Source organism: Sciurus carolinensis, chromosome 17, assembly GCF_902686445.1.
Source record: "Sciurus carolinensis chromosome 17, mSciCar1.2, whole genome shotgun sequence".
Taxonomy (NCBI): domain Eukaryota; kingdom Metazoa; phylum Chordata; class Mammalia; order Rodentia; family Sciuridae; genus Sciurus; species Sciurus carolinensis.
The window spans coordinates 20,008,083-20,033,298 of NC_062229.1; the positions used below are offsets into that span (position 1 = coordinate 20,008,083).

Below are 25,216 nucleotides of genomic sequence, written 5' to 3' on the forward strand. Positions count from 1 at the left end.
GCTCTACAGATTTAACACAATTCCAATTAAAATCCCTATGTCATTTCTCATAGAAATAGAGGAAGCAAAAAAGAAAAAAGAGAGAGAGAGAGAGAGAGGAAGCAATGATGACATTCATCAAGAACAAAAGACCTAGAATAGCCAAAACGATCCTGGGTAGGAAGAGTGATGGAGGAGGTATAACTATACCAGACCTTAATCTCTACTATAGAGCAATAGTAACAAAAATGGCATGGTATTGACAGGTAGACCAATGGTATAGGATAGAAGACACAGGAACATACCCACATAAGTACAGTTATATTATACTACACAAAGGTGCCAAAAACTTGCAATGGGAAAAGATAGCCTCTTCAACAACAAATGCTGCTGGCAAAACTGGAAATCCATATGCAGTCAAATGAAACTAAACCCCTATGTCTTACCCTGTACAAAACTCAACTCAAAATGGATCAAGGATCTAGGAATTAGGCCCAATACCCTTCACCAAACAGGAGAAAAAGTAGGCCTGAATCTCCATCATGTTGGCTTAGGACCAGAGTTCCTTAAAAAGACCCCCATAGCGCAAGAAATAAAAGCAAGAATCAACAAATGGGATGGATTCAAATTAAAAAGCTTTCTCAGCAAAGGAAACAATCACTAATGTGAAAAGAGCCTACAGAGGGGGAGAAAATCTTTTCCACACACACTTCAGACAGAGCACTCATCTCTGATGTTTATAAAGAACTTTAAAAACTTTACACCAAAATACAAAGAACCCAATCAATAAATGGGCTAAGGAACTGGGTAGACACGTCAGAGAAGAAGATATACAGGTGATCAAAAAATGTATGAAAAAGTGCTCAGCATCCCTGGTAATTAGGGAAATGCAAATTAAAAGCACCCTAAGATTTCATCTAACTCCAATTAGAATGGTGATTTTCAAGAGCACAAGCAATAATAAGCGTTGGCATGGATGTGGGGGAAAAGGCACACTCATACATTGCTGGTGCAGTTGCAACCACTCTGGAAAGCAATATGGAGATTGGTGCAACCACTCTGGAAAGGAGTATGGAGATTCCTCAGAAAACTTGGAATGGACCCACCATTTGACTCAGCTATCCCACTCCTCGGTTTATACCCAAAGGACTTAAAATCAGCATACTACATAACACAGTCACATCAATGTTCATAGCAGCTCAATTCACAATATCTAGATCGTCGTGGAGCCAATGGAGATGCCCTTCAATTGACGAATGGATAAAGAAACGGTGGTATATATACACAATGGTATATTACTCATCCATAAAGAAGAATAAAATTATGGCATTTGCTGGTAAGTGAATGGAGTTCAAAATACCATGCTAAGTGAAATAGGCCAAGCCCAAAAAACCAAAGGCCGGAATGTTTTGCCTGAAAAGTGGACGATGATATGTAGAGGGGGGATGGCTGCGGTCGGGGCAGAGAGAAGAATTAAGGAACTTTGCATGGTGTAAAGGAAAATGGGGTGTAAAAGGTGATGGAAATTTAGTAGAAAAACAGTATTATCCCATGCATATTTATGATTACATGAAAGGTGTGAATCTACATTGTGTCTAACCATAGACATGAAAAGTTTTACCCCACTTGTGTACAGTGAATTCAAATGCAGTGTGCAAAAATTTTTTAAAAAAATCTTAATTTAAAAAAAAAAAAAGACAAAATGCGGGAGAAAGCCTTGGCCATGAAGTCACCGCCTCTTCCCAAATGACTGAACTCTGACACTATGAGGCCTTCCTTTGTATTCCATTGTGTCCTGGCATAGTCTGGACAGATGTCCCCTTCTGAGGTGTTTGTGTGGGGTGTCATCATGGCACGGTGGTTTGAAACTGTGAGCACATTTGTGACCCCAATTATTGGGGGAGAAACAGTGAGGAGACAGTGATAGTTCTGAAAAGCCTGGATCAAACTGGGCTTAACCCATTCTGCAAATAGTTCAATGAGATTGACTCGAGTTCATTAAAATACGTTGGAAATTATAATTTAGAACTTGTCTATTATCACATTTACTAATACTAGTTAATATAGTTACATTCCTCATACAATTATATAAGATCATATTATAGTTATTCCACCTCTGGGATGATGGAACATAATGAATTAAGTGCAAGAGTCCTTCAGGTGAGGTCATGTCCCAGCCCTGGAAGGAGGTGGGGCTGCGAAGGGCTGAAGCTGGAAACCATCTCTCGGGTTCTATTCAGCCAGGTAGAGGTTCGGTCCTGCTGTCGCTCAGCGTGCATGGGCGGGTCCTGGAACACTAGCCAATCAGAGTCTTGAGGTGGGCAAGAACTGTCCAATCAGAAGCGCAGCTGGAAGAGGGCGGAAACCCTCGCCTTTGAACAGCTTCCTTCCTGGTGCCGCCATAGTTTGCCCTGCGCTTATTGCCAAGAGCACCTTTAAGGTCCTCAGCCTGGTCACTGTGACCTCCGCCCTCTACGCGCTGCGGCCGAGCCGGGAACCCCAGAACCCAGGCAATGGTGAGTGTGGAGGGCGTCGTTCCGGGAGCGGGAGCGGGTCTCCGTGAGTTGAAGGGACGAGTCGCTGTGGAAGGAGCCGGGGATCCGGCGTTCCTGCGGCGTCTGCGGTCCGAGGCCCGCTGGCCGGCTCGGCCCTGGGTCCTGCGCGGCCGCTTGGCCCGGCCCGAGCGTCTGTAGGCCGCGCGGTCCCCGCAGCCCCGCGTTTCCCCGTCCGCGGTGGCGGCGGGAGGGTCGCGGGGAGACTGGGACTCGGTGTGAGGCTGGCGCGGGTGCCCAGTGCGTCCCTGCGCCTCAGGGGGACCTGGTGACCCTGAATTCCGGAACGCTGGGGAGCCGGCTCTAAAGCCGTGACTGCCCCTCAGCCCGGGGCGTGTGGGGCGGGAAGCGAGCAGAACCCCTAGGTCCTTGTCCACAGGGCCTCCTGAGGGGAGGTCGGCGCCCGGCTCCGCGGTGTGAAAACAGATGCGAAGGGAGGAAAGCAGAGCTGCGTGTAGGAGTCGAGCAGTACAGGGGAGCCCGCCGTGACGTCCGCAGGCCCCTCAGTGGTCAGCGGAGGAGGACCTTCTCCCGAGAGGGGCGCGGAGGGCGCACCAAGAAGGTGGTGGGTGAAGGGAGGCTGGAGGGTGCGGCAGCATCTTAGATCCCAGAGCCTTTCGCCCTGATCCTTGCGTTTTGTTTGGTACCGGCCTTGAACCCAGGTCCTTAACCACTGAGCCCTATCCCCAGCACTGCCCCCACTTTTGCTTTGTTGTTGTTTTTGTATTGGGTATTGAACCTGGGGACACTTTACTACTGAACTGCACTCCCAGCCCTTCTTATTTTTTATTTTGAGACAGGGTCTCACTAATTGGCTGAGGCTGACTTTGAACTTGAGAACCTCCTGCCTCCGCCTCCCGAGGCACTAAGATGTATTTTGAGTTAATTGATTACCCTGACCTTCAGCATTTTTCTTAAGTGATCCTTCGTTTTTGTGAAATTGTTTTTCCTCTGTGTCCAACTTTTTGTTCTGTAGTAGTAGTATTTTTTTAATTTGAAATTGATTATTTGTGTTTGGTTTTTAGAAATCGATGGATTTTTGCATTTTAAGCTAGTGTGTGTTTTACATCGTTGCAACACTCCCATATTAATTTCAGGAGTTTTTGTTGGTTCTTTGGGATTTTGTGGGTAGGCGGCAATGGTCTGTGTGAAGAGTCATTTTTTGTTTGTTTTCAGTCTCAGTGCCTATCATTATTTCTTATGCTTTCTCTGTACCTATTGGTTTGATCTTAGGGTTTTGTTGTTTAGCTTGTTGAGGTGATCAGTTACATGAGTTGACTTTTAAATGTTGGTCATTGTTAAATACTTACAATAGAGGCTGGGCTTGTAGTTCAGTGGTAGAGCACTTGCCTAGCATGTGTGAGACACTGGGTTCGATTCTCTGCACCATGTACAAATACATGAAATAAATGTCCATTGACAACTAAATATTTTCTAACTACTTATAATAATTCCTACTTGGTTTTATTGGATCATTCTGTTTGTATAAGGATAGATGTAAGTTGCCATTATTTTTTAGGATTTTTTCTTCTTTCTCTCTTTCCTTCTTTTCTTCCTCCCTCCCTCCCTCCTTGCTTTGTTTCCTCCTTCCCTTCTTCTCTCCCTCCCTCCTTCCTTACTTCCTTTCTCCAGTACTAGCGATAAAGCCAGGAACTCATACATGCACTGCTCTACACTGACCTTTCCCCAGTCCCTATTGAAGATTTTTTCATGTTTATTCACCAAAGCTTTGTCTTCTCTTCCCCCTCCTCTGTGCTGCGACTGAAACCCAGGGCACTATCACTTATTTATTTATTTTTGTTGTTTCTTATAATGTCTGTCTAGCTTTGTATCATGACACAATGGGCCTCATACATTACTAAGTAGTACTTTTGAATCTGTTGCCTGGAAGAGATTGTGATATTTGATGTTGTTTATCTTTCCTGCTGTGAGTTTTTGTGATTGTTTCTTTCCAGAAATTGGTGATTTCTTCCAAGTTATTTTTGTGTGCTTTGAGTATCTTGCTCTTGTTTTCCCAATTATCTGATATAGTACATTAAACGAGTTGAGGTCTTTTCTAACATATGCATTCATTGTTCTAAAATTCTCCCTATGCACTGCTTTTTCTATATCCCATAAGTGATGTTAAGATGTTTGTTTCTTTTCACATATTGTGAAATACTTAAATTTCTTTGGTGGTGTTTCCTTCGATGTATGTATCATTCAACCATGTAGTGTGTAATTTCTTGGACATTCTCCAGTTATGTTTATGCTATTGATGTCTGGCTTCATTTCAGTATGGTCTGAACATGAGCAACTGTATGATTTATAGCTGCGACTCATGCAGTATGAACAAAGGATCTTGAGTAGGGGTAACAGGAGATGGAGAAAGTCACAGAGACAGAGAACCCAGAGACATTTTTAAACAAATCTGGGGCCAGGTGGGACACTGCACTGTGATGGAGGAACAGTGACCCAAAACTAACTCTGCAAGTTTATAATATTGGGGCTCCTGATCAGGAAGTTTAACTCTGGGGACATTGTAAATTGTTCAGTTCTTGTGAGTTACTAAGAGGCTTCTTTGTGTACTATAAGTAACAGAACTAGAAAATTTTGAGACTGTCCTGCTCTGTACCCAGAAAATCCGCTGTACTGGGACATTTGATAGCTGTTAGCATCACAGCGCAGTGTCAAGGCTGTTCACATCCTCACCTTTTGGCAATGAATGTTTCCCAGTCTTGGCTTTTGCCAATACCACAGGATCAGCCCATGACTGGTTTCTCTTGTGCTGTCCACAGTTTGTGCTTCTTTCGATTTGTTAAGGTGTGTCTTGTAGCTCAGAACATGGTCCGTGTTGGTAAATATTCTGTATTGTGGTAGAGCAAGATGGGAACTTTAGCAGCTTAAGAGCTGACAGACTGACACCCAGAAGCTCTGCTTACTGACATTTAAACATAGAGGCTTGCGGTGACTAACAGGTCCCTGTAAAAGATAACTGTAGTAGCAGAAGCAGGAAACCAAGCAATGGGGACAAAACAGTTCCACTTTAGGCTTAGTGCAATAAAAGTCCCTAAGCTGTATGACCTAAGAGTCCCTGGGCTGTTGACAAGCTTGCACCCATGTAAGAAATGTAGAATGCACCTTCCAGTAGAATGGCACCAACTCCCTTGCCTTGATGTACCCCAAATGTGGTGTATAAAAGTAAAAGCCCTGCTGTGCTCAGGGCTCAGGCTTGGGTATTATCACTCTGGGCCATGTTACCATGAATGAAGTGTTGCCTCTCGATCTCCACCCTCTCACTTCCCACTACAGTGTGATCTTGAGAAAATGTATACTAAAGGCAGGATGTAGCTCAGAGTTAGACACACTTAGCTAGTATTTGCAAAGCCTTGGATTCAATCTCCAGCAATACAAAAGGAGGAGGAGACAAAAGTGACATACTCTGTTGTTGTTCTATTAAAGATGTGTCTAGTGGGTGTCTGATGCTCTTGATTTCAATTTTGCCATTACTAATTTTCTGCCTTCTTGATCTGGCAGTTGCTGATAGAGATATGTTGAAATCTCAAAATGTAATTGTGAATCTGTGATTGATCCTTGAGTTCCATGTTTCTGCCTCATGTGGTTTGATCCTCTGTCTAGGAGAGTATATATTAAGGATTGTTATGTCTTCTTGTCTTCTTGGAGAATCAGCTGTTAGATCATTATTTATTCCCTTTGTTCCTTATTATTTTGTTTGAGGTATAGTGTGATTAGTACAAAATCAATAGAGCTTCCAAAAGTGTTTTTGGGTCAGTGGTTTATATTTAATTCATCATTGTCTTCATGTTGATCTTATTTTAGAAATGTTATACATTTTTAATAGCTAAAAATTGAATACGTTTGTAATTTCAAACATGATGCTTTCAGCCAGATATTGTGGGGCATCTACCTGAATGGCTTAGGAAGAAGATGGGAAGTCCAGAACAACCCTGTGCAACTCAGACCCTGTCTCGAAATAAAAATTTAAAAATGCCTTCAGAATGTAACTCACAACTGAATGCTCCTGGCTTCAGCCCCACGTATACACATGTACATACACACACACATACATATATATATATCACACAAACAATATTAGCCATTGATGCATGGCTAAATTGAGCTTTTTATGAAATATAGTGCTTCCCATATCATTTCTGGGATGAGAGCACTTTAAACATAATCCTCTAATGATTTTTCAGAGTATAACACAATGATCTTCCCTGTAGTCACCATATTATATAATAGATTTCTTGAATTTAATCTCCTATGTAACTGAATTTTGACTCCTGAGCTGCTGTCTTGATAGTTGAAAATGTGTTTTTCTTATAAAGTACACAAGGTTGGATCTTGTTTTTTGTCAGTCTGTCAGCAGAACATTCCCAGTGAAAGTGATTATTGATATAGTTCAACTAATAAATATATTTGTAACTACTTTTTGTTTTACTTTATGTGATCACTGTTCCTATGTGTTTTTGCCTCTCTCTAAAGAACTTATTTCCATAAGGCAAGCCAAGGAGAGACATTGGTGAAAGTCTGTGAATTTTATTCTTTGTTATTTTCCTTCTTCAGCATGCATAATTTCAATCATTTAACTTCATATTTATTGATTCTTTGTTCTCCTTGCTCCAGTATGCCACGCAATACTGCTAGTGATGGTGTCATAAGTTGTTCGAATTGTAACTTACTATATGTTCTTTTTTGTTCTTTTTGTTTGGTGGTACTGAGGATTGAAGCCTTATCACAGAGCTATGTCTCCAGCCCTTTTTATTTTTTATTTACTGTTAGGGTTTTGCTGCATTGCAAAGGCTGGTCTTGAATTGTGATCTTTCTGTCTTAGTCTACTGACTTAGTGGGATTACAGAAGTGCACCATCTTGCCCAGCAAATGTCTTTGTCAACTAAGTTCAGATGCTGAAGTTTCTTAGAAATGACTTTTCTTATTCATTTTTCCTACTGTCGAGCCCTCTTTATTATTATTATTATGATTCTTCTAATTATTTTTAGTTGGCATGGGGTGATGAACCACTTAGGGTAGTTTCATGAATAAACCATATCCCCAGTCCTTTTTTTATATTTTATTTGGAGATAGGGTCTCACTGAATGTCTTAGCGCCTCTCCAAGTGACTGAGACATGTTTGAAATTACGAACCTCTTGCCTTAAGCTCCCTAATCTTTGGGATTACAGGCATGCACCACTGCCCCTGGCTCTTTATTATTCTTAGATTTTTTTTTTTGGTTGTAGTTGATATGGGAACATTTGAAGAGACTAATGGGTGTCTAAATGAATTCGATTCTCCTCTTTCAGTGTTTGAGCAGAAATATTTGATGCAGTTGAATCTGATTTCAGCCCCTGGTTTGAAGGTTATGGTAAAATTGAAACTACAGTGGCAGTGAATTGCATCAGTTTATCTTCACATTTCTGCATAAACCTTTGTTGTTTTACTGTGATATTCAGTAATTTTGTTTATTTGACTTTTTCCTCAAGGAAGGAGAGAAATCTCTATGGTGTTTTATACTGAGTGAAGATGTGTAGTGTGTCTTTAATCCTGTGTTCATTTTTGTTCTGTACATTAATCGTGTGTGTTTGTGGATAAGAGTAGTGGGAATCAAACCCAAGGCCTTGAACATGCTAGGCAATTGCTGTAACACTGGCCTACATCTCCAGCCTTTTTTATTTTGAAATGGTATTCGCTAAGTCACCCATGCTTCCATGGATCTTGGGATGCTCTTGCCTCTGCCTCCCAAGTAGCTACTAGTATAGGTGTGTGCCACTATGCTTTGGAGCACACTAATTTTTTTTTATCCCATAAATTGCAAAAATTTCCTACGTTGTAGTTTGTCTTTTACTTTTCTACATTTTCATAGATTTACATTGCTCTACTTATTTTTTTAGGAATTAGACTATCTGGTATTGTCTTTCTGATTTCAATTTGAATGTCATCCTTGGAATAGAGGGGAACACATGGAATTCTGGAAAATAGATACCTTTTTGTCCCTGTCTCGACTGTTAGAGAGATTGGGCTGTCTGCTACTGTCGTACAATGCCTGCTGTGTCATGAATCAGTTTTCTGATCACATGTGGGTTCACTGAGTGCTCTTTTCTTTTCCATGGTCTGTTTTTTAATCTTTCTGTATAGTGTATTCTTCCAAAAACACTATTGGTTTCAAAATGTGTTAAGTATAGTAGTCAAATGATCTCTTTCTTCTTCCAATGAGTTTAAATATTCTTAGATATTTATTATGCCTGGGGGATTTGATAAACTAGTTTTTTTTTCTCTTTTTCCCCCTTTGTGTGTGTGTGTGTGTGTGCGTGTGTGTGCGCGCATGTGTGTTTTTCAGGGAATGATGCTACAGGCGGTAAATCACTGAGTGACATTCCTGCCTTTTTAAAAAATTCATTTAATTTACTTTTTTTTTATTATTTTGAGATAGCGTCTCACTGAGTCTGAGTTGCTTGGATTCTAGGCTTGTGTCACTGCATCAGGCATGAAAGTTTTTTGTTTTCTTAGGAAAAGGACTTGTTATTGACATTTTGTAATATTATAGGTCCATGTGGGAAGTGACACTTGTGGTGACACTGAAATCTTTCTAAGAACAAGTGCCAGTTTTCCCCTTCTTTTTTTGTGCTTTGACATTCTCCAACAAAAACGTTAATGATTACCTATTATTGAATTATCCTTCATGAGTCTTATTTACTATTTTATTCAGGTTGATGCACAGGAATTTAGGTACAGGCTTCCAGTGGTTGTCCCTTAGTGCAATCACAAAGGATGTACTGAATTCCCTAAATAAGGAGTTGTAAAAAAGGGTTCTAAATCTCATCTAAGAGACCTGTTCCAAAGAGATTGATCACCCAGAGTGTATTTTCGGGGGGCCAATGAATTAGGGAACCTCTGATGAGCTTGTCAGAATATTGAAAACATGTACAGGACCAACAGGAGTTAAACAGGCCGCATTTTATTGGGACAAACTGCTTGGGAACCCAAATTCCCTCCTTGCAGTTAAGCTGGTGATGACCATCCCAACCACAATTCCCAGATACCACCAAAGATCAAAGTTTGTTCTCAAGCATTTCTAAGAATATGCTGTCTCAGGACAGCTGCTGTTATTGAGTGCAGTACATAGTTGGATTTGTTGTGAGAAGCTTTAGAGACCAGTGTACAAAGAGAATCGGAGTGACCCAGCACCACGGCGAGTGTTCCTGCTCTCCCTGTTACTCTACCAAGTAGGTGAAGTCCAGCTTCAGAATTGCCATGTGAGAGGATGTGAGCATGGCTGGAGAGTGAGAGTGTGACAACCAGGTGATGGAGTATTGGGAGGACCTAGTGTCATGTGAAACTCTCACACAGTGAGTCCAGGTCTCCAGTGCCGTGTGTCTCATTTCCTCCTGGCGATTCCTATGGGATGTTTTAGGAGTCAGTGACCTTTGAGGATGTGGCTGTGAACTTCACCCTGGAGGAGTGGGCTTTGCTGGATCCTTCCCAGAAGAAGCTCTTCAGAGACGTGATGCAGGAAACCATCTGGAACCTGACCACTATAGGTAAGGGTGACCCACTTTCCTCACCTAGTCAATCAGAGAACTGTTGTTACCTGCTGATCAGTGCTGTTCCATGATCTGGAATATGGAAAGCCCACATTGTGGTAACTATACTGGCATGGTGGCATTATACAACAGATCTGCATGTCTCTGATAGTTTTTATGTAATGTTGAAGTAAATCATAATCCTTTTTCTGCATTCAGGAAAACAATGGAAAAATCAGGACATCTTTAATGATCACTGCAATTCCAGAGGATATCTGAGGTAATTATCCCCCACAAATCTTGCAGTGACTTAGAAGAAATTATGAAAGGTAGGAAATGATACCGGTTCAAATGGACTTAATCTCAGTTTTCTTACAACAATGCATACAGGTTGAGCATCCATAATTGGGAAGTTCAAAACCCAAAGTGTTCCAGTTTGGGTACCACCTGGAGCACTAACATGATGCCACTAGTGACATTTTCTGATATTTTATTATATACAAACTGTGTTCCCTGCACAAATTATTCAAAATGTAAGAAGTTGCCTTCAAGTGGCCCCCATTTTGAAGATATCTTACTATGTATATTCAAATATGACAAAATCCAATCTGAATTTTGTCCTGTGCATTTCACATAAGTAGTGCTCAATTGCAATTAAACGTGATAAAAATCTTTAAGGTAAACTGAATACTTAACTTGGAAGGAGTATTTAGAAACATGAGTGGGGCAGTGATTCATACCTGTAATTCCAGCAATATGGGAGTCTGAGGCAGGAGGATCACATGTGTGAGGCCCACCTTAGCACTTTAGCGAGGTCCTGAGCAACTTCCTGTGGAATGTAGCTCAGTAGTACAGCTGACACAACATGAAATCACTTCTTCTGGTAAATTACTAATAAACAAATTCTTAGTTTTGTGCTTTACATTCTTTGCAGAATTCAAGAGGTAGAGAGACTCTGTGAACAGAAAGATAGTCAATGTGGAAAACTCTTCAACCACATCATAGATTCTCTTATACATAAGAGAAGTTCTTCTGGAGTAAAACCAAGTGAGCAACATGTATATGGAGAAGTCCTCATTGCTGATTCACCCCTAACCATGCCCCTGACAGCTCACACTGGACACAAAGGACATGAGTATCAGGAACACAGAAAGAAGCCATATGAACATAAGGAACATGGGAAAGACTTCCATTATTGCCTACATTTTCAGAAGCATGAAAAAACTCACACAGCAGAGAAATCCAGTGTGTGTAAGCACTGTGGAAAAGCTTTTTGTTGTTTCAGATCTCTTCAAACGCATGAAAGAAATCACACAGGAGATAAACAACATGTGTGTAAGCATTGTGGAAAAGGCTTTAGTTCTTCCAGTTACATTAAAAAGCATGAACGAATTCACCGTGGAGAGAAACCTTATAAATGCAAACAGTGTGGGAAAGCCTTTCATTTTCTGAGTTCCCATCAAAAACATGAACAAATTCACAGTGAAGAGAAACCATATAAATGTAAACAATGTGGGAAAGCCTTTCCTTTTCTCAGTTCCCTTCAAATGCATGAAAAAATTCATAGTCAAAAGAAACCGTGTGTATGTAAGCAGTGTGGGAAAGGCTTTAGTTCTTCCAGCTACATTAAAATACATGAACAAATTCATAGTGGAGTTAAACCTTATGTGTGTACTCAATGTCAAAAAGCCTTTAGTTCCTATGGGTACCTTAGAAAGCATGAAGGAATTCACAGTGAAGTGAAACCTTACACATGTATACAATGTGGCAAATCTTTCAGTCATTCGGATGCAATCAGAAAACATGAAAAGACTCACACTGGTGAAAAGCCCTATGTATGTAAGCAATGTGGAAAAGCCTTTCGTTCTTCCTATTACATTAAAATCCATGAACAAATTCATAGTGGAGAGAAACCCTATACATGTAAACAATGTGGGAAAGCTTTTCATTTCTTCAGATACCTTCAAAGACATGAAATAATGCACACTGGAGAGAAGCCCTATGTATGTAAGCAGTGTGGAAAAGGCTTTAGTTCTTCTAGTCACCTGAAAACACATGAACAGATTCACAGTGGAGAGAAACCCTATACATGTAAACAATGTGGAAAAGCCTTTAGTTCTTCCTATTACATTAAAATCCATGAACGAATTCATAGTGGAGAGAAACCCTATACATGTAAACAATGTGGGAAAGCTTTTCATTTCTTCAGATACCTTCAAAGACATGAAATAATACACACTGGAGAGAAGCCCTATGTATGTAAGCAGTGTGGAAAAGGCTTTAGTTCTGCTAGTCACATGAAAACACATGAACAGATTCACAGTGGAGAGAAACCCTATACATGTAAACAATGTGGAAAAGCCTTTAGTTCTTCCTATTACATTAAAATCCATGAACGAAATCATAGTGGAGAGAAACCCTAAACATGTAAACAATGTGGGAAAGCTTTTCATTTCTTCAGATACCTTCAAAGACATGAAATAATACACACTGGAGAGAAGCCCTATGTATGTAAACATTGTGGAAAAGGCTTTAGATCTGCTAGGCATATGAAAACACATGAACAAATTCACAGTAGAGAGAAACCTTTTAAGTGCAAACAATATGGGAAAGACTTTCCTCTACTCAGGTCCCTTCAAAGACATGAAAGAAGTGACATGACCGAGAAACCCTATGTACGTAAGCAATGTAGAAAAGCCTTTAGTTCTTCCAGTTACATTAAAATCCATGAATGAATCCACAGTGGAGAGAAACCTTCTAAGTGCAAACAATGTGGGAGAACCTTTGATTTTCCCAATTGCCTTGAAATGCATGAACAAATTCACAGTGGGAAGAAAGCCTATGTGTGCAAGCAATGTGGAAAAGGCTTTAGTTCTTCTAGTGACACTTAAAACACATGAACAGATTCATAGTGGAGAGAAACCTTATGTGTGTAAGCAATGTGGAAAAGCCTTTAGTTCTTCCAGGTACCTTAAAAAACATGAACGAATTCACAGTGACAAGAAAAATCTATAAATGAAAACCCTAAAGAAGTAGCCAACCAAAGGAGAAACCAAGTCAAGTTAAAAACCAAAAATAAGTCAAAATGACTAGGAATACAAGTCATATCTCAATAATAACCCTGAATATTAATGGCCTAAACTCATCAATCGAAAGACATAGACTGGCAGATTGGATTAAAAAGAAAGACGCAACAATATGCTGCCTTTACGAGACTCATCTCATAGAAAAAGATGCCCACAGACTAAAGGTGAAAGATTGGGGGAAAAAAAAAAAAAAAACATACCAGGTACACAGACTCAGTAAAAAAAAGCTGGAGTTTTCATCCTCATTTCAGATAAAGCAGACTGCAAGCTAAAGTTAGAAGTAATAAAGAAGGACATTTCATACTACTTAAGAGAAGGATAAATCAGCAAGACATAACAGTCATAAATATTTATGCCCCAAACAATAGTGCCTCCATGTATGTTGAAACATGTCCTTCTCAATTCCCAGAATCAAATAGACCAAAACACAATAATACTAGGTGACTAACTCACCACTGTCATCATTGGACAGATCTTCCAAACAAAAATTGAAAAAAGAAACCATAGAACTCAATAACAATCAATAATTTAGACTTAACAGACATATAGAATATTCCATCCATCAGGGAGCAAATACACTTACTTCTCAGCAGTACATGGATTCTTCTCTAAAATAGGCTGTACGTTATGCCACAAAACTACTCTTAGCAAATACAAAAAGATATACATACTACCTTGCATTCTATCAGATTATAATGGAATGAAATTAGAAATCAACAATAAAATAAAAAACAAACTACTCCAACACCTGGAGACTAAATAGTACAGGATTGAATGATGCATGGAAAACAGAGGGGAGATAAAAAGAATTCTTAGAGGTAAATGAGAACAATGATACAACATATCAAAATTTCTGGGACACTATGCAAGCAGTACTAACAGGAAAATTCATTGCATAGAGTGCCTTCGATAAAAGAAGAAAAAGACAATAATTAAATGGCCTAACATTACATCTCAAAGCCCTAGAAAAAGAAGGTCAACACCAAAAGTAATAGAAGACAGGAAATTATTAAAATCAGAGCTTAAATCAATGAAATTAAAACAAAAGAATACAAAAAATGGACAAAACAAAAGTTGGCTCTTTGAAAAAATAAATTGATAAACCCTTAGCCACTCTAAGGAAGGGGAGTGAGAAAACTCAAATTACTAAAATTTGTGATGAAAAAGGGAATACCACAACAGACACTATTGAAATACAAAACATAATTAGAAACTACCTTCAAAATCTGTACTCCAACAAAATAGAAAATCTCAAAGGCATCAGCAGGTTTCTAGAGACATGTGATCCACCCAGACTGAATCTGGAGGACATACCCAATTTAAATAGATCAATTTCAAGCAATGAAATAGAAGTCATCAAAAGTCTATCAACCAAGAAAGTCCAGGACCAGATAGATTCTCAGCCAAGTTCTACAAGACCTTCAAAGAAGAACTCACTCCAATACTCCTGAAAGCATTCCATGGAACAGAAGAGGAGGGAATCCTTCCAAACTCATTCTATGAAGCTAATATCACCCTGACACCAAAACCAGACAGAGACATATCAAGGAAAGAAAACTTCAGACCGATACCCCTAATGAACATATATGCAAAAATTTAAGTGTAATTTACCACATCAACAGACTTAAAGATAAAAATCACATGATTATTTCAATAGATGCAGAAAAAGCATTTGATAAAATACAACACCCCTTCATACTCAAAACACTAGAAAAACTAGGGATAATAGGAACATACCTCAACATTGTAATGGCTGTCTATGCTAAGCCCACAGCCAACATCATTCTAAATGAAGAAAATTGAGATTTAAAAGAAAATGGAATTTAGACTGGAGATGTTGTTCAGTGGTAGATCACTTGGGTTCTATCCCCAGCATCAGAGGAAGAAAAAAAGAAAAGTGGGAATTTGAACGTTGTGCGTCTGGCCATGTTGATTCAAAAAAGGGAAGGAGGCAGGGTGCAGTGGCAGTCACCTGTAATACCAGTGGCTAGGGAGGCCGAGTCAGGAGGATCACATGTTGAAAGCCAGCCTCAGCACCTAAGCAAGGACCTCACAACTGAGCGAGACCCTGCGTGTAAATAAAATATAAAAAAGGAGCTGGGATGTGACTCAGTGGTTGAGTGTCCCTGGGTTCAATCCTCAGTATCATAAAACAAGGGCTCCCCCTCTTATACGTCATCTTAGTACAATAAGACCTGTGTTTCTTTGCCTGGGATGTATCTGCAGAATGTGTCATGAGGTGAGGTTTTTGAAACCATCCCTAATTACAGAATTACAGTCTTGGGTAAAATTCAGCATCTTCTGTTTTCCTTAGCCTCCAGGGAACTGATCCAGTCAGAATGCAATTTTATACCTAAAAAAGTTGGAGAATGGTAGACTAAAGAAAAGACACCTTTGGTTTCTGCCTCCTGGAGTGAAGGGTTTATGAATTTGAGACTTTTTTTCAGTGTATAATGCAAGTTTTGCTTTTTCTTTTTAATCTTTGTCCCAGATTCTGGCACAGAGGATTTACTTAGGATTTTTTGTGTAAAAGGAGTTTTGTTGACTCTGGATGGTGAGCCTGTTTCATGTAGTCTGTGAATTTATTGTGATGATATAAGTGAGGGTGTCACCAATAGATGACTTTAGAATGAGGACCGGTTAACAGAGAGCACACTCAGAACTTTTGGTCTGGCACCTGCAGTGAGGACAGTGTCTCCGGACCGAGCTCCGACCTTGGAATCCTGCTCCCTCTGTGTCAGACTTGAATGGTAGGACAGCCAGCTGGTGTTGGAGAGTAGGTTGGTGTTCAGCAAACACCACACATGTGATGTCAGAAAGGTTCCACGGGTCCACAGCCGCATCTGACTGGAGATAAGTGAGTGGTCACTGGTTAGAATTGAGCCTGTGGAGCAGTGAGCCTTTCCACATTGGAATGAGGGTCAAGTAGGGTGTGTGGAGGTCCCAGAATTCACTATTGTGGCTTGTCACTCACTTGTGGGAGTGAGCCACCTGTGCTGCATCTGCACTGTGAGGGTGGTCCCTAAGCTTAGGGGTGGGTTTAAGGTTGTGAGTGTGGATTCCCTTGGGAACTGCGGGTGAAGCAGGCTGCTTCCCTGAACTGCTTCCTTTTTATTTCCTTCATAGAATGTTGTTTATTTAGAATTCCAGTTTAGTTGAGCATTTAGGAATGTTCTTCCATGATTTGAGTTTAAAATTGGGCTTTGCTGGTTGGACCTCAGGGGACAGAACTATGGTCTGAAGAAGCAAAAAGGATTCTTGAAAAAAATAATTGTTTCAGAGTCAGTTTCAATAAGATTATCAACATCCATGGAACCATCACACAAGTGAATAAATAGGCTGTGGTCAATTCTTTTGTGTTTCACTGATCTCATCAAGTTGTGCAGGCAGGGGTGAGTGCAGGGTGGATTTTTTGAACATCCTTTATGATGTAACCACATGTTTACTCCAAAACTTGGTTTTGGCTCATTGAAATTTTGAATGAGTTAATATGTAAGTCCTTGCCTCCATCATTTGCATTTATGATGGCAGGTAAGGCTGAGCTGAACCAGTGCATTCACTCATTCCACTGTGGAACTTGGGTTGCTTCAAGTCATTTCTGTGCTGTTGGCAGTATTCTTGATTTTGTTTCCAAGTGCTACTATATTCAATTTTTTTTTTGAAAGAATGGTGAAAGAGGATTGGAATTGTAGCTCATAGGAAGAGTACTTGCCTACCTTGTATGAGGCACTGGATTTGATTTTCAGCACGTCATATAAATAAATGAATAAAATAAAGGTCTATTTACAACTAAAAATATACATATAAATTAAATAAAAACAATTTGAAAAGTTTTTCTGGTGTGTAGATGTTGGGTACATTTCAGTTTATTAAGACATTATAATACTGCATGAATTTGTCTTCTGACTTCATGGATTCTTTTTGTTTTGCCTTGTGAACTGGGACTTAATTCAGGGACACTGAACCATTGAGCCACACCCATAGCCTTTCTTAAATTTAATTGAGAGACAGGGTCTCACTGAGTTGCTTAAGACCTTGCTAAGTTGCTGAGTGTGTCTCTGCACTGTCTCAGACGCCCAAGCCTCTGGGATCATAGGCGTGCACCACCACAGCTGGCAGCTGATGTGTCTATTGGGGGTTGCCAGCACTTGGAATGATCCGATCTGTTTTTCTCCATCTTGCAATAAACACCATCTATGTATGGTTATATCTTGCTTTTATTAATAACCTCTTGGCATTGAGCATTTTTCTTGTATATTCAGGTTTTGTGAAATCATTTGTCTTCTTGTGACATATTAGTAGCATTTTTCATTTGAAGTTGAATTTTTTATACCAAAATGATGGATTTGTTTTGCATATTAACCTTGCATGTTTCGTCTAGCCTTTCTGCAATCCCATAGTAAGTACAGGAACTTTCATTGGTTCTTTGGATTTTCTGAGTAGGTAATAATGGCATATGTGAACAAGATATTTTTAATTGTTCCTTCTCAGTCTCAATGCCTATTATTATTCATGCTTCCCTTTGTTTTCTGTGCACCTGTTGATTTGATCTGAGGAACTTTCGTTTAGCTTTTGGAGATGGTGAATTACATTAAGTGATTTTGTAAGAATTCAGTCTACGTTACATTCTTACATGAAGTCATTTCCACTTGGTTTTGTTGTATCATTCTGTTATACATGGATAGATGGATAGATATAATTTGGATATAATTTGTTATACATGGATAGATATAATTTGCCATTTTTTGTTGTTCCGTCCAGCGGAACCGGCACGGAGAAAGGAGACATCGCCGATCTTTAGTTGACCAGATTTATTGCGTCCTCCCTGTTTCTCTGCCTCCTTTGTTCTGCCACTATCTCCCTTCTTCTTCTCTCTCCCTCTCTCCTCCCCCAGGCTCCTAGCTTATCAGCCAATTATAGCAAAGCTTTCTCTCACACAGGAGAGCATGCAGAGGAATGTCAGCATAGCACTATATGAATCACGAGCTGTCCACGCACGGCATGATATTAGATAGCCAATCCTTGAGCCTGGCGTCAACACGTCATAAGTCTCCAAGGAACTAGTAGGCAAGCAACCTTTATGGGTACTTCCTTATTTTGGTTCCCAGTGCCCTTTGGCTCATTGCCAGGCGCCATCTTGTCCAAGACGGCCCTCAACATTTTGTTGCGATTTTAAATCTTTCTTTGTAAGACTTGTTTAGTTTTTGGTACCAGGGATTTGGTACCAGGGGTGCTGAACCACTAAGCCATATCCCCAGCCCTTTTTTATATTTAATTTTGAGATAGAGTCTTGCTAAGTTGCTTAGGGCCTCCCTAAATTGCTTAGGCTCACTTTGCACTTGGGATTCTACCTTCTCAATATCCTGAGCTGCAGGGATTACAGCAGCCTGGTGTCCTCCCAGGCCTGGCTAAGGGATTCTTTTTGTTTCTTGTTCCATATCTTGTTTTTATCTTGGCACTATGAGCCTGATATCATCAGTTATTAAGTAGTTCTTCCTCTATTGCTTGGAAGAGAGTGTGGATGGTGTTTGTCATATTTTCATTAGATGTTAGAATAAACCAGTGATGTCATGTAGGGCAGATCGTTCTTGTTTTTGTCATTTGTTATGGTTTTGATTTTGTTTTTTTCCTGGTAATGAGGATAGAACCCAGTGGTGCTCTACCAATAAACTACATCCCAGCTTTTTGTTTTTTATTTTGAGGTAGGGTCTTGTTAAGTTGCCCAGGCTGGCCTTGAATTTGTGATCCTCTTGCCTCACTCTCCCATGTTGGGAATTACAGGCATTTGCCACTGTGCCCAGCTTGTTTCAAATTATAAATACATATTGTCATATATATTATATCGTCAGGTATACTATCATATACATATAGTCCCATAGTCATGTATTACTGTATATCACATATTGTCATCATTTGTTTATCTTTCCTTGTGAATCCTGTATATTGTTTTGTTCTAGGAATTGGTTAATTTCTTGCAAATTATTCAATTTATGGGCATAAAATAGTTCTTATTATCCTTGGGAGTTCCATTTAATGTCCGTGGGATTAGTGTGACATGTTTTTCATTATAGAGGTTATGAATTTGTGTATTCTCTTTTGTTTTAGTAAGCTAAATAGGGGTAATAAATTTTGATGGTCCTATAAAAAAATTATTTGATTTTGCTGATTTCCTATTTTCATTTCCAGATTGTAATTTTATTGATATCCTCTCTAGTTATTTTGCTGTGCTTTTTTAAAGAATACCTTGCTCTTGTTTGCATGGTTATCTGATATGGAACATTAGACTCTTGAGTTGAGGTCTTTCTTCTTTTCTAATATGTGCATTTGTTGTTTTAAATTTCTCCTCATGCGCTGCTTTTTTTTTGTATCCCATAGGTGATATTAAGATATTTGTTCATTTTCATTTGGATATTTTTTTCTGGTACTGGGGATCGAACTCAGGGCCTTGTGCTTGTAAGGCAAACACTCTACCAGCTGAGCTATCTCCCCAGTCCCCTTGTTCATTTTCACTTATTGTGAATTACTTAAATTTCTTTGGAGTTGTTTCCTTTGATGTATGTGTCATTCAAAAGTATAGTGTGCAGTTCCTTGGAGATTTTGCAGCTTTTTTTCTTCTGTGGATTTCTCATTTCATTCCAGTATGATCTGAGGGCAACCATGTATGATTTCTGTTTCTTTAGATTTGTTAGGGTATGTCACTTAGCTCTGAACATGGTCTGTGTTGGTGAATATTGTACGTGATCTTAGAGGAATGTGCACTCAAGCTTGGGATATAGCTCAGTGGTAGAGATCTTTACCTAGCAGTTGCAAAACCTTGTATTCAATCTCCTTGCCTGCAAAAAAAAAAAGAAAAAGTAAAGAAAAGGAAGTCAAATGATAGAATATGCACTCTGTAATTCTTTTTCTACAGTGTCAAATGTCTCCATTTCATATATGATGGTGTTGATTTCAGCTATATCTTTACAGATATTCTGCTTCCTTGCCCTATCATTTACTGTTAGAGACATGTTGAAATCTCAGTTTATAACTATGAATGTGTGATTTTCTTTTCACTTCCATGTTTCTGCTTAATGTGGTTTGTTGCTCTGACTAGAGGAGTGTGTATTAAGGATTTCCATGTGTTCTTTGAGAATCAACTGCTTCATCATTATTTAAACCCTTTATTATTTTGTTGGAGATACAGTTGTTTAGTCTCAGTATAGCTTCTACAAGTGTTTTTGGATTGATGCTGGAATGATAACTGTAAGTTCAAACATGATGTTTTCAGCATACCTGTATGTCCATCTGCCTGGGAGGCTTAGGCAGGAAGATATCAAGTTCAAGATCAACCTAGGTAACTTAGTGAGCACCTTTCTCAAATAAAATTTTAAAATGGCTGGGTACATGGTGGGGTTGTAACTCAGTACGACTCAGTCATGGCTCCTGGTTTCAATCTCCAGCAACACCAAAAAATTAATTAACTAATTAATTAACATACACCTATGTGACTTTTAAGCATGTGTACCCTGTCAAATGACTAAATTGAGCTAATTATCAGATAGATTCCTTCACATACATATCTTTTCTATGGTGGGAACACTTTAAATATGATGCCACAATTATTTTTGGGCTATGATACAATGGTCTGAACTATAGTCACCCTGTTATATAAAGGGTTCTGTGAACTCAATTCTCCTAGCCAGGTGCACTTTTGACTCCCCACTGCGTGTCATTACATGTTATTTTCTTACAGAGAACACGAGGTTAGGTGTGATTCTAATCTATTTGCCAGTCTCTCCTTTAATTGCTGCATACAGATCACTCATGTTCCATGTGGCTGTTGATATATTTGGATTAAAAATACCATATTGGTAAGCATTCTGTATTTGTTTAGTTCTGGGGTTTTGTTTAGGTTTACCATGTTTTTCAGCATTATCATCTTAATTGGACTATTGACATGATTCCATTTTCTCTCTTGCACAAGGATATCAATTAAAAATTTGACTTATTAATTAAATTAAACAATAAAATGTTTCTAAATATTTAGTAATTTCACAGAATTATCAGTCTATTTACAACTGCGCTAGGTGCAGTGGTGCTTGCCTGTTTTCCTAGCAGCTTGCAAGGCCAAAGCAGGAGGACTGCAAGTTTGAGGCCAGCTTCAGCAACTTAGCAGGACCCTGACTCAAAGTAAAAAAATGAAAAGGGCTGAAAGTGTAGCTCAGTGGTAAAATGTCCTGAGTTCAATCCCTGAACCCCCCACATATGTGTTTACAACTAATCATAGTGTACTTTCAAACAACAATGTACTGTTTTACAAACAGTGCTTGTGTCTTAGTTTGTTTTCAGGTCTCTTTCCCATGCCGTATACATTTGCTGTCATTCATTTTACCTAGCCATTAGGTGTAACCACCAGATAGATTGTTGATATTATCAGTTTGAATAAACATCTCTTGATGCAGAAAGGAATAAAGAAAGTTTTTACTGTACTCTTGCATGTAATTCTTTACTAACACTCCTTATGTGAACACTGTCGTATCTTTTCACTTCACTCTAGAGAAGTTCTTTCTAAAAGACATGGACAGCAGATGTATTGGTGACATTCTCTCAATGTTATTCTTCATTCTTGTCCTTCAGTAATTTGTCTTCATTTTAGTTGATTCTTTGTCCTCCTTGCTCTGGTATGCCATGGAACCCCTATAGTGATGGTTTTACAGAAGTTGTGCTTTGAACCTGTGAAATTTCTGTATAAGCCTTTTGATAACACCTAAGTTTCTATTGATATCATGTCATTCTGACATCATCATCCTGGTGACCTTGAGTTCTTTCTCCATGGTTGCCTCTACCACTCTGAGCATAGTTAAGAGGGTTGCCTGAAAGTCTGTGTCTACTAAGTTCAAAACCTGAGGTTTCTCAGGAATGTTTTCTCTCAGTTCATTTCTTTTTCCATCCATAAGCTCTATTTCCCTCTTTTTATTGTTGTTGGTATTGATAAGTAGATATTTGAATAGCTATAATGGTAGCTGTGAAAATCAGATTCTCCTTTTCAGAGTTTGGGCAGGAATATTAAAGAGTGTTGAAATTGCTTTCAATCCCTGGGTTGTAGGTTTTGGCAAACTTCAAACTCTAGTAAATGTCAGTAGAGTACATCAGGTTATCCTCACTTCAGGTATAGACCTTTGATTGTTTGCTGTGATCTTCAACACTTACATTTCGTTTGGCTTTTTACCCAAACAAGGACATGGATCTTGTAAATATAGAGTGTTTTATCTTGAGATAAGTGTGCTTTGGTGTACTTTTCATTCACATACTCAATCATTTTTACTCTGCATCTGAACATTTTTATGTGGGAGTTGTAGTGGGAATTGATCCCAGGGTCTTGCACATGCTAGGCAACTGCTCTACTCCTAAACAACATCCCTAGTCCTCATCATTTTTTGTTTTGAGATAGAATATCCCTAAGTCACTCAGCCTGTCCTGAAGCTTGCAATCCTCCAGCTTCAGCATCCTGAGTAGCTGGAATTACAGCCATGGGCCACCGCACACACTTACCCTTTTGTATTGTATATGTTGCAGAAATTTTCTTCTACTTTGTGGTTTCTCTTTACTGCCCTCTTTCCATAGATTTCAAATACTATGTGAATTTTTTAAGGATTGTTCTTTTTCTAATCAGAAAACTGCATTCCTGTGTGCAAAAGGCATTTGACTGTGACTTGCGAAAAGTTGTGCAGTATTGTCATTCTGATTTCAATGTGTAGTTCAAATTTCATCCTTGCAGGGGAGGGATGTCTGCCACTGTTGTGCAATTCCCACTGTGTCATGAATCAATTTTCTGTTCACATGTGAGCCTACTGAATGCTCTTTTCTTTCCCATGACTTGTTAATCTTTCAGTTAGTGAACTAGTGTTCTGAATACTGTGACTTCAAAAGGTTTTGTGTATATTAGTCTAGGGATCACTGTCTTGTTCCAATGTGTTTAAACATTGTTAGACATTTGTTACGCTAGAAGACTTGATACACTGGTTCCTCCCCCCACCCCGGGGAAAACTCTTCTGTTGGCATTTCACAATGTTACTGATCTGTGTGTGAAGCAACATGTTGGTGACAGTGAACTTTAAGAACCTGTGCCATCCTTTCCCTTATTTTATTTTTCTTTGACAACTCCAAATAAGCTAATGATATTTTTCTATTAGCGTGTTGACTTATACTTTATAAATCTTATTCAGTATTAAAATCTGGTTTCTCCATAAGAAAGCAAGTGCAAGCTGGTAGTGTCATCTCTAGTGGAGTCATAAAAGGTGTGCTGAATTCTGTAAATGATAAGTTGTCACGAGGTTTTTGTTTGTTTGTTTGTGTATTTATTAGGTAAGAAGATTTAACCCAGGGCTTCTGTACCACTGAACTACATCCCCAAACCTTTTTTTACCTTTTATTTTGAGGCACAATTTCCTAAGTTGGTGAGGGTGACCTTGAATTTGTCAACCTTCTACCTCAGCCTCCCAAGTCACTGGGATGATAGGTGTGTTCCATCATGCCCAATTGACAAGTTTTAAATATTACCTAACAGACCCCTCAGTAGAGATTCATCCCCCAGAGTTTATTTGGGAGGCTGGTGAGGTAGGCAACCTCTATTGAGCACGTCAGAATATTGAAAACATGTACAGGACCAACAGGACTTAAAACAGACTGGATTTTGTTGAGATAACCTACACGGGAACCCCAATTCCGTCCTTGCATTTAACCTGGTGAGGTCCAGCCCAACCAGATTCCCAGATACCACCAAAGATCAAAGTTTGTTCTCAAGCATTTCTAAGAATGTACCGTCTCAGGACAGCTGCTGTTATTGAGTGCAGTACATAGTTGGATTTGTTGTGAGATGTGCTAGAGGCCAGTGTACAAAGACAATCGGAATGACCCAGCACCATGGCCAGTGTTCCTGCTCCAGTGCCGTGTGTCTCATTTCCTCCTGGCAATACCTATGGGATGTTTTAGGAGTCAGTGACCTTTGAGGATGTGGCTGTGAACTTCACTCTGTAGGAATGGGCTTTGCTGGATTCTTCCCAGAAGAAGCTCTTCAGAGACGTGATGCAGGAAACCATCTGGACCCTGACCACTATAGGTAAGGGTGACCCACTTTCCTCACTTAGTCAATCAGAGAACTGTTGTTACTTGCTGATCAGTGCTGTTTCTTGATCTGGAATATGGAAAGCCCACTTTGTGTAACTGTACCAGCATGGTGACATTATACAACAGATCTGCATGTCTCTGATAGTTTTTATGTACTGTCAAATTAAGTCTTAATGCTTTTTCTGGGTCTGCATTCTAGGAAAACAATGGAAAAATCAGGATATCGCTGATTGCTACAATTCCAGGGGGAAATCTAAGGTAATTGACTCACAAGAGAAGACAATGCCCTCACAAATCTTGGAGTAACTTATAACAAATTATAAAAGAAGTCATTGATACCCGGCAAGGTTCAAAATGATTTAATCTCAGTTTTCTGACATAGCATACAGGTTGAGCATCTCTAATTGGAAAGTTCAAAATTCAAGATGATCCAGAATGGGCACCATTTGGAGCACTAACATGATATGACAAGTGACCCTTTCTGATTGTTTATTATACACACACTGTGTTCCATATACAAATTATTAGAAATGTATGAAATTGCTTTCAAGTGGGACTCATTTTGAACACATCTTGCTATGCATATGCAAATATCACAAAAGCCAGTATGAATTTTGTTCCATGCCTTTCACATAAGTAGTACTCAGTTGTCATTAAATGTGATAAATATCTTCAGGGTTAGCAAATACTTATATGGAGGGAGTATGAAGAAGCCCAACTTGGGTGGTGGTGCACCCTGAAATCCTAGCAACTTGGGAGGCTGAGGCAGGAGGATCACAGTTGGTTGTTCAGCCTTAGCACTTTAGTTTTGAGCAACATACTGAGACACTGCCTCAGTAAAAAAACAGGGAAAAAACACTTTAAAACAACTGGCCTGTAGCTCCTTAGTAAAGGTTACATAGCATTAACCAAAACCTGTGGTAAATCATTAATAAATAAATCCTTAGTAATTTACTTTACATTTTTGCAGAA

The 25,216-nt window shown here is 39.4% G+C and overlaps 2 protein-coding genes across 3 annotated transcripts in view; both read left to right on the forward strand.

Moving 5' to 3' along the window:
• Positions 1-25,216, forward strand: part of LOC124969514 (zinc finger protein 709-like) — a 109,941-nt gene that overhangs the window by 59,443 nt on the left and 25,282 nt on the right. The window lies entirely within an intron of this gene.
• Positions 11,122-13,211, forward strand: LOC124969516 (zinc finger protein 709-like). The gene has a single exon (XM_047532489.1). It carries the CDS (start codon positions 11,150-11,152, stop codon positions 12,473-12,475), a length of 1,326 nt encoding a protein of 441 aa, XP_047388445.1. The 5' UTR covers positions 11,122-11,149; the 3' UTR covers positions 12,476-13,211.

Coding starts and splice junctions, on each gene's coding strand:
- LOC124969516 (XM_047532489.1), top strand. CDS start 11,150: ATGCCCCTGACAGCTCACACTGGACACAAAGGACATGAGTATCAGGAA.